General features: G+C 33.7%; 1 protein-coding gene across 1 annotated transcript; it reads left to right on the top strand.

Moving 5' to 3' along the window:
• Positions 1-6,886: 6,886 nt before the first annotated feature.
• Positions 6,887-9,944, top strand: LOC150030982 (uncharacterized). The gene is made up of 6 exons (XM_090309360.1): positions 6,887-7,049; positions 7,131-7,267; positions 7,950-8,144; positions 8,645-9,031; positions 9,368-9,462; positions 9,566-9,944. Exons 1-6 carry the CDS (start codon positions 6,887-6,889, stop codon positions 9,942-9,944), a joined length of 1,356 nt encoding a protein of 451 aa, XP_090165486.1.
• The last annotated feature ends 311 nt before the right edge of the window (positions 9,945-10,255 follow it).

Below are 10,255 nucleotides of genomic sequence, written 5' to 3' on the forward strand. Positions count from 1 at the left end.
TGCATCCACCTCTTTTACTTAAGGCTTAAGAATTCCTCGTAACAAGCCACATGTTCGGATGACGTCCTTGAATGCGTCCATCCTTCATATATGTTCATCCTTCGTATGCGTTTATCCTTCATATGCGTTTATCCAACTTCATATGCGTTCACAAACCCTTGGATGTTCAACGCGTAGTATGCCATCAGTGCATAGTTGGCCATCAACGCATAGTCTATAATCAACGCATAGTGTAATCATTAACGCATAGTGTGCAATCAACGCATAGCAACCCTTGGTTCCCCTTGGTTTTCACCACACCACCATCGCAACCCAACTTACTCAGTCATTGCAAGCCTTAATCATCGCAAGAGCCAACCACCATGCATCCAACTTAGCTCATTGCATAGCCCATGTCCAATGTATCCATCGTGTAAGCCATCGTCAACCTCCAACGCATTGTAAGGTTGCACGACACCAACGTATGGCCTTGTTCGGTCGCATCGAATTACCATGTCTCGCTCGGCCGCATCGATGCATAGGTGCTTGGCACGGCCTCTGGTGTTGACGCATAGGCACTTGGCATGGGCGTTTGGCTCCGACGCATACGCGCTTGGCATGGGCGCTGGGCATCGACGCATACCACCCTCCCGCGCTTGCCTTACCCCCCGTCCTAGCTTAGCCCATGCATCCTCGCATGCCCGCGTGCCACTCCAATGCATCATCCTCGGCTTCCTTCCTTCAACTGTATGCCACCCTCCAACGTATCCATTGAGCCTAATGCGTTGGTCTCTAAGGCATGCGTCATTCCCACTTCAACTTCTCCCTTGGCCCAAGTAATCTCTCCAAGATCTTATGGCCAACACAAGACAATGCCTAGTCCAACACTCAGTCAATTTTCATCAATTTAAGCTTAACTCAAAGATACTTAAGGAAAATCTATTCAACGCTTAGAAATTTCCTTCATTTCAACATAGGATTTAACTTTTACTTAGTTAATTTCCTTAACCACTTGCTTAAGTAGGAATAATGGAAATCTGGATTTCACAAATCAAGACAAATTCATAAAGATTCATTTGGCTTCAAAAGTAAGTGTGATTAACACTGAGTTCCTTTTGTATTGTATCTGAAGCATGTTATAAATTTTGTAAAAGTGCATAATGTAATTCTCTGAAATTTTAATTCTCTGTGAATTTAAAATTGGGACATGATTCGTGCTTCCGTATCGGAGCTCTCAGTCCTTCACGAGGAACATTTGGGTCAGTCATAATCTAGAATAAAAAACAAAGAAGAAATTAAATGAAATAATGAAAACATTGAAAGATATTTAGATAAAACATATCTCTAGATATATACATTTCGTCGTTCAAAAGAAGAAATAACGTCACACATATGAAGATGAGAATTCGAACATACAATTTCATATGAAAATATCGATGTCATAAACACTAAAGAAATTGACAAGATAAGAAATATATATATATATATATATATATATATATATATGTACGTATATGTATATATATGTATATATGTATATGTATATGTATATATATGTATATGTATATATATGTATATATATCTATATCTATATCTATATATATATATATACATGTTCTGATACCATTTGACATGAATCATCAAGAATTGGACACGTGATGAGCATGTAGCATGAAGTAGATGGAGTTTGTTGAAGCAGGCATGCTTGACACGTGGCAAAGAGAGAAATGAATTAATGATTGTTATGGAATGGGAAATTGTGAAGAATATTTTGAGAGATATGATGATTATATAGAATGTAAAATTATTAAGAATGATGAGTATATTCGTATTGATGAGACAATAGTTTAATATAATAGATATGTTTGAAATAATGATGAAAATTTTTGGCAAATCGAAATATAATAAAAGAAGACTAGAGTAGTTGTTGAAATTATAAAATTTGGTAAAGAAAATTTGATGTAAATAAAGTAGTTATTGGAAATATTAAAATATTAGGAACTTACTTGAATTTTGTTGGAGAAATGAAGAACTCTTTATTTTATTTCACAGAGTACAAATTCTATTGTTCTTCTCTCAAGGCAAAGACTCAAAAAATTCAGAAGAAAAACTTATCTCCATATATATATATACGTAATGGTAAATTTAGTCTTTTTTTTCTTTGTGAACTTAAAAACTAATAAAGGTCTAACCAATAATTAAAAATAAAACTATTTGAGAAGAAAATGACAATATTAAGTTCAATCACATACCTCTTATTAAGGGAAAAAAACCATATGGCAATTTGTTTCTTATTCCTTTTTAAAAAATTGTTCAACATGCAAGACAAAATTTGAATATCTAAACTTTTTTTTTAATGATATAATTGATGCTTATACTTAGATTGATAGACCAAACAACTCAAAATCTTAATTTTTCTTTTCTTCAACATGTAGAGCGAGTGACTCGAATCTCAAATAAATCATTTATTCATCCCGTAACGAGTAAAGGGAGAAGCAATTTGGTCAATCATAATCTTGAAGAAAAGGTGGAAAAAAACCAAACCAGAGTGAAGAAAGATCTCAAGTTACCTCCATGGATTACAACCCGAGGAAATCGGTGTCTAATTTTTGCAACGTATTTTCAATAAATTTTTAGGCCTGTTTGGATTGACTAGAGAAAAAAATATTAATATAAAAAGTTCATTTTTTATATAAACTCTTTTGATAAGACCTAGTTAAAATACACTTCAAAAACTATTTTTATTGGTTGCCAAACACTTCAAATTTTTTCAAATGATTTATTTGTAAAATTAAACAATTGAAATGTTAAACCAAACACACCCTTGAATTTTCTTTTGAAATGTATTATAAATATAAAAGATCAATTTTCAATGTTTAATTTCAAAATATTGTTTTCATGTAACATTTTTACATTTTTAATTAAAAATTTCAGAAAACATAAACACAAGGAATGATTCCTTATCTTATTTTTTTTCTCAATAAAATATCGATAGTATGAACACTATGCCAATCGAGCTATGCTTTGTTGGCTACCAAATGCAATTTTTCAACTTTACTAAGGCTATATTTAACGTTAGCCATGTCAAAAAACCATTTGGAAAAAATCTCAACCGTTTGCTAAAACCTGATTTACTGTTAAAAACACTTTTTAAAACGCGTTAATTTTACGTTGACTTTAAAAGAAGTATCCTTCTAGCTTTTAGATTCTCCTCAAATTATTTAGAATTTTTAATTAATATTTAGTTTTCAATTTTATACTTTAAAAAGAACCTTTACTTTATATATTTATCTATTTCTCACCCAATCAAATCTATTTTCTATATTTTATGAGTTAAATACATCATTTTTCGAAAAAAAGTATACCATATTCATTTTTTTTTAAAATATAGCTATTTTCCTTAATATTTAAAAATTAACCTATAACAGATATAATTGATCATACTAAACAATTATTTAAAATTTTAAATTACAAAAAGAAATTTAAAAAAGTTGATTATAAGTCTATTTTAATTATTATATCTAAAATAATATGCTTTTGTATTTATTTACCGAACATTCTAACCTACTTTTTCAAGTTTAAGCTGGAATTTACAAAATACTCTTTTACTTCTTTTCACACCTGATGTTTCTAAAAGCACAACTACCAACAATTATTTTAAAAGCTACAATAATCTTAAACGGAATCTTGAAAAAGAAACATAAAAAAAAAAAAAAAAGATGAAAATGGAAAATATAAAAATAAAACCGTTACCAAGTGGACCTTTTTATATATCTTAATTTGAAAACTAAATACAAACTGTGGTAATGGTAAATCATCTCTGAAACTAAATTCATTAGCACATCCATCTATATGAACATGCAAAATACACTAATAACACACAACTAAAAACACACCAAAAAGGAAAAGAAAATGACGCCGTTCTCCTCCTTTTTGCATGTCCAAATTATTTTCCCTCATGCATTTGAGGGGACTGTTGGCAAACTAAATATATATTTTTCTAATATACAAATCTGAACCTCTCTCTCTTCCTTCTATATCACCATATATAAAAAGTGATTATTATTTTCAAGGGAAAAGAAAGACTCAGATTGTATATTAATTTTTTTCCTTTTTCTCCTCTTCTATTTTGGTCCACTCAGACTGTTGCCAAACAGCGGTTTTAGCGCCGTCTGGCCCCAGTTTCTCTTTGGGCATTGAAGTAGACGGCAACAACGGGGAGACCCAGATTGTTGTCGGTGGCAAAGGCTCGGGTGTTGAATTGATCCCTTGAAGAGGGTGGATTCACTGATTGTCTTCGTTTCTGCTTGAATAGAACAAAAACAAACCTGTGGATTCCTATGTTTGGCATTTGAATCTCGTAGCTTACTATCTCCCTTCCTGTGTTTCATTCATTTACAAAAATTTATTGGTTTTAATAATGTAGCTTAATAGTTAAGATATATTTATATTGATCGTCAATAAAAAGTTATAAGTTTTTTCTCTTTCTCATTATAAGAAAAATCTGCCTAATTAAGAAGGAAACAGATAGAAAAGGATAGGGCTCTCTCCCTTTTCTAACTTGTAAGTAAAAATTTCAGTTTCTTTTAATCTTTAATTTATCTATTAAATTTTTTTAATTAAAAATATTTAGAAAACTAGGAAATAAAAGTTGGTCAATACCTATATAATGTTTTTCTCCTAAAAAGTTTAGAATTTAGCAAATTGGAGATTTTTTTTTTTTTTTTTAAAATCTTACGTTTTTTCCTCCCCACAAAACTCAAGAAGAAAGGGCAATAACACCATAAGTCAACTTGACACAAATATTATGTTATTAACCTAGATGTTTGATCTCAATAATAATAATAATAATAATAAAAAAAAGAATCCAAGGAGGGAGTTTTCTTTAAAATTTTTTTTTTATATAGAAAATACTTGAGTGTTATCTAAGCTTCATAAGCAATTGTCCAAAAAAATTTCATGTAGCAAGTTGTTTTTTTAAAAAAGATTTTTTCTTTATAATTTTTTTTATACACTTAAAGGAATGTGAAGCATGAAATTAGGTTGCACCTAATAATTTCTCTTAAAGGTAGTTTAAACCAAATCTAAAAAGGAAAGGAAATAGACAATATATGTATATATTTAAAAAGTTTTTCTTCTAATCTCCCCTCTAGAAAGTTTTTTTTATTTTTTTATTTTTTACTTTTTCTAGAAGAAAGTTTATTATTATTATTATTTATTTTGAATATATATATTTGGTAGGAAAAGTTACCAAATGTGGTGTCTGTAGTGCCAGGGATATCTGTTATGATCCTGCAATAGAGGTTTCACAGTTAAAACTTTTTAGGGCCTATTTGGTAGAGAATATAAAAACAGAAATTTGAAACAAGGGATTAAATAAAAACAAAATTGTATTTCATGTTTTTAGATATATGTTTGGTAGCAGAATTTAGAAATTGAATTATAAAATAAACAATTGTAACCTAGTTATAGTTACTAAATTTTAGTTGACAATAAATTATTATTAATTTATTTATGAATATATTTTATGCTAAAAAATTGTATAATTATTATTTTGTAATATAATATAATTTAAAATTGAAATTTTGGTCCCTGTGGTTTAGAGTAAGTTAAAATTTAAGTCTTATTGTTTATAATTATAATTTACCCCCTATGGTTTGATAAAAGCTTTCTAATGAATAGTTCATATGGTAGGAGCTATTTAAGAGGATTTAAAAAGCCATATGAACTATTAAACTGTATGAACTAAATTCTAAATCTTAAAATCATATGGATTAACTTTTAACTTCATCCAAATCATAGGGACGAAACTTGAAACTTAACCTAATTTAATTTAGAATACATTATATAATACATTTTCTATTTTTTTTTAAAAAAATTGAATTAGGTTTATAACATGACATTTTATATTTCTAAATGTTTTTATCTTTATCTAATATAATTTTGCATTTAAAATTTTAAAATTCAAATTATGGAGACAAAGAAAACATAAAAATATTGCTTTTAAAATTTGCAGTGTTTGGATCACATAATCTCAAAACAATTTTCAAAAATAGAATTTGAGTTCTCTGCCAAACATATATTCGCTGAACTCAACCAATCTGAAAATATAAAACAAAATCTAAATCATGAAAGTTTTCCTTAGTAACTTTTGATTATGTTTTCAGATGGAAAAATTAAAAAATAATAAGTAAATAAATAAATAAATAAGAAACCAAGAAGGGAGTTTTTTTTCCCTTCTTCTTTTTCTTTTTTCCTCTCAATACGAGTCGAGCGAAGTTTGGCAGATGTTGAGCAGTTGCCAAGAGGCAGTGAGGCCGTAGTAGGGCCTAGAGATAGGGGATTCTGATCTTTAGTGGCAACCCAGACAAGTGGAAGCCATTTCAGGGGAACCAGTTGGTAGGGATCTAAGAAAAGGAAAACGAGACCCTTGGTCGGTGCAGTTAGCCGATCAGAGATATCACGAACTGGTGAGTCGATAGCCAGCACAGACAGGAGACCGACATGCCCTAGTTGTGGTAAGAGGCATTTTGGGGCGTGCTATAGTGACAGAGGTGCATGTTTCCAGTGCGGACATACAAGGCATTTTAAGAGGGACTGTCCCCAGATGAACAGGGACGTTCCACTAGCACAACAGCCGACCTCCCAAACAGTTAACCAACCAAAGAGTGCTGGAAATCGGGGCGAAGGGTCAAGTGGTGCCAAGTAGAAGAATGTCGTAGGTCGACCCCAACAGTAGGGGCGAATGTATGCCGTGACACACCAGGAGGCAGCAGAGTCTCCAGATGTTGTGACCGGTAATGTTATGTTATGTGGGCAGTCTGCTTATGTTTTATTTGATCCTGGTGCCACACATTCATTTATATCTAGCATGTATGCACCTAGTATAGATAGGTTGGTTAAACCTATGCCTGAAGAGTTATTTATCTCTACCCCTTTGGGAGATGTGATAGTAGTAGATAGATGCTATAATCATTGTGAGATATTGATCAATGGTCAGAACTTCTATGCTGATTTACTTCCTTTAGAACTGTTGAAATTTGATGCTATCTTGGGGATGGATTTTCTAAGTAAGTATCATGCTTCAGTAGACTGTTACAAGAAGAAGGTAGTGCTCAGAAAATCAAATGGCTAAGATGCAATGCTGACAGGAAGCAAACGATTAGTCGCGGAGAATTTGATATTGATAGTGAAAGCTTGGAAGCTATTTAGCAAGGGATGTAAAGCCTATCTGGCTCATGTGATGGTTGCTCAAGGGAAAGAGCTGAACCCAGAAGATGTCCCAGTGGTAAATGAATTTCGAGATATATTTCCTGAAGAACTATCGGGATTATCACCCGATAGGGAGGTGGAGTTTACTATTGACTTAGTTCCAAGAAAAACTCCCATATCGTAGACACCGAATAGAATGGCACCAATTGAGTTGAAAAAATTAAAGGTTCATCTGCAAGTGTTAATTGACAAGGGATACATTCGATCTAGTGTATCACCTTGGGGAGCTCTGATATTGTTTGTAAGGAAAAAAGACGGTACAATTAGATTGTGTATCGACTATAGGCAGCTGAATAAGGTAACGATTAAGAATAAATATCCGTTACCACACATTGATGATTTTTTTGATCAACTAAGAGGAGACACAGTTTTTTCGAAGATAGATCTGAGATCGGGTTATCATCAATCGAAAGTGAGAGAAACCGATATTCCTAACCACATTTAGAACGAGATATGGACATTATGAATTCCTGGTAATGCCTTTCGGATTGACAAATGCCCCTGCGACATTCATAGATCTCATGAATAGGATATTTCATCCCTACTTGGACTAGTTTGTGATAGTATTCATTGATGATATACTAGTGTATTCTGGTAGTAGGGAAGATCATTTTACCCACCTGAAAATAGTATTGCAGACGTTGCGAGATAGGTAGTTGTATGCTAAATTCAGTAAATGCGAATTTTGGTTAGATCAGGTAGTATTTCTTGGGCATGTTGTTTTAGCAGGCATTAGTGTAGATACCCAGAAGACAGAAGCAATAATTAATTGGGAACGACCCACAACCGTTTCAGAAATACACAGTTTCCTAGGGTTGGCAGGTTATTATCGGAGGTTTGTGGAGCATTTCTCTAAGATAGCCCTTCCGTTGACGAACCTGACCAAGAAAGGCGTGAGGTTTGAATGGTCATTGGAGTGTGAACATAGTTTCTAGGAGCTGAAACGGAAACTAGCATCAGCACTAGTATTACCTTGCCTATTCCAGGTAAGGAATTTGAGATTTATTGTGACGAATCTCGACAAGGATTGGGATGTGTGTTGATGCAGGATTGGAAGGTGATTGCAAATGCCTCTCGTCAACTTAAGAAACACGAGGGCATTTATCCCACGCATGATCTGGAGTTGGCAGCAGTCGTTTTGACTCTGAAGTTGTGGAGACATTACCTATTTGGAGAGCGTTGCAGGATATTTACAGATCATAAAAGCTTAAAATATATCTTTGATAAAAAGGAATTGAATCTAAGATAATGAAGATGGATTGAATTAATTAAAGATTACGACTGTTCCATCGAGTACCACCCTGGTAAGGCTAATGTTGTGGCAGATGCACTAAGTAGGAAATCCTCAAGACCTAAGGCCATTATTGGTTCAATAAGATAAATGCTATTGCAGGAGTTAAGGAATTCCAGAATCGCCTTATCAGTGGAACCGTCAGGAGGAATGATAGCTACTTTTCGGATAAGGCCGACCTTAGTAGAAAACCTTAAGCGGGATCAGTTGAAAGACCCTAATTTTCAGAAGATTGCTGATGATGTGAGTAAAGGCATTAGGGTTGACTTTCAACTTGGAACAGATAATGTACTAGAAAAGGAGGGGAGAATGTGTGTGCCTAATAAGCTGCAGCTTAAACAAGCCATTCTAAAGGAAGCACATAGTTCCGCTTATGCCATGCATCCAGGTAGCACTAAGATGTATAGAACTTTGAAGAAATCTTACTGGTGGCCTGGGATGAAGAGAGACATAACAGAATATGTGGACCGATGTATAGTCTGTCAACATGTAAAACCTGAGAGACAAAGACCAGCAGGATTACTCAATCCACTTCTAGTGCCTGAGTGGAAGTGGGAGCATATGACAATTGACTTTCTATTTGGTTTGCCTAAGACACCCTCTGGATTTGATGGCATTTCGGTAATAGTCAATAGACTAACTAAAACAGCAAGTTCATACCAGTAAAAGTTACTTTTACACTAGATCGTCTAGCTACGATTTATGTGGATAGGATAATCAGTCAATATGGAGCCCCAGTGTCGATAGTATCGGATCGGGACTCGAGGTTCACTTCAAAATTTTAGCTTAGTTATAGAAGGCTTTGGGCACTAAATTGCATTTCAGTACGCCTTTTCATCCGCAAACAGATGGACAATTGGAAAGAACTATACAGACACTGGAAGATATGTTAAGAGCTTGTGTACTACAATTCAAAGGAAGTTGGGTTACATACTTATCGTTGATTGAATTTGCCTACAACAATAGCTACCATTCTATTATCGGAATGGCTCCCTACAAAGCATTGTATGGCTGACCTTGTAGGACTTCAGGGAACGAAGTTGGAGAACGACAATTATTGGGTCCAGAATTAGTTCAACAAATAACAGAGAATGTGAAACTTATCAGGGATAATCTTAAGGCGGCTCGCGATAGACAGATTATCTACGCCGATAAACGAAGAAGAGAACTAGAATTTGAAGTTGAAGAACGGGTATTTCTCCGACTATCCCCATGGAAAGGAATTCTCCGGTTTGGGAGAAAATGGAAGTTAAGTCCACGATACATCGGACCATATGAAATGGTAGAACGAGTTGGTCTAACAGCTTATAGGTTGCAGTTGCCGATGGAGCTAGCTCGTATACACGACGTATTTCATGTGTCGATGCTAAGGAAATACGTGTTTGATCCTATGCAACACTAGCAACACAACCGATACAACTCAAAGAAGATTTATCTTTCGAGGAAGAGGCTATCGAGATTTTGGATAGGAAAGATCAGGTATTCAGAAATAAGATGATTCCTTTGGTGAAGGTGTTATGGTGTAATCATGGGATTGAGGAAGCAACCTTGGAACCTGAAGAGCAAATGAGGAAGAGATACCCTCAACTTTTCAAATGACATATCAAGTAAATTTCAAGGACAAAATTTCTTTTAAGGGGGAGATGATTGTAAACCCCGAACTTAGGTTCCCTAGATAAGCATGATTAGCCAAGAGATGTTATATTACATATT

The sequence above is a fragment of the Benincasa hispida genome, unplaced genomic scaffold (assembly GCF_027475165.1).
Source record: "Benincasa hispida cultivar pf3 unplaced genomic scaffold, pf3_genome.v1.1 HicScf154, whole genome shotgun sequence".
NCBI lineage: Eukaryota > Viridiplantae > Streptophyta > Magnoliopsida > Cucurbitales > Cucurbitaceae > Benincasa > Benincasa hispida.

Coding starts and splice junctions, on each gene's coding strand:
- LOC150030982 (XM_090309360.1), top strand. CDS start 6,887: ATGCCTGAAGAGTTATTTATCTCTACCCCTTTGGGAGATGTGATAGTA. Junction 9,032..9,367: donor GATGTATAGTCTGTCAACAT/GTAAAACCTGAG, acceptor ATTGCATTTCAG/TACGCCTTTTCATCCGCAAA. Junction 9,463..9,565: donor TGTACTACAATTCAAAGGAA/GTTGGGTTACAT, acceptor CTGACCTTGTAG/GACTTCAGGGAACGAAGTTG.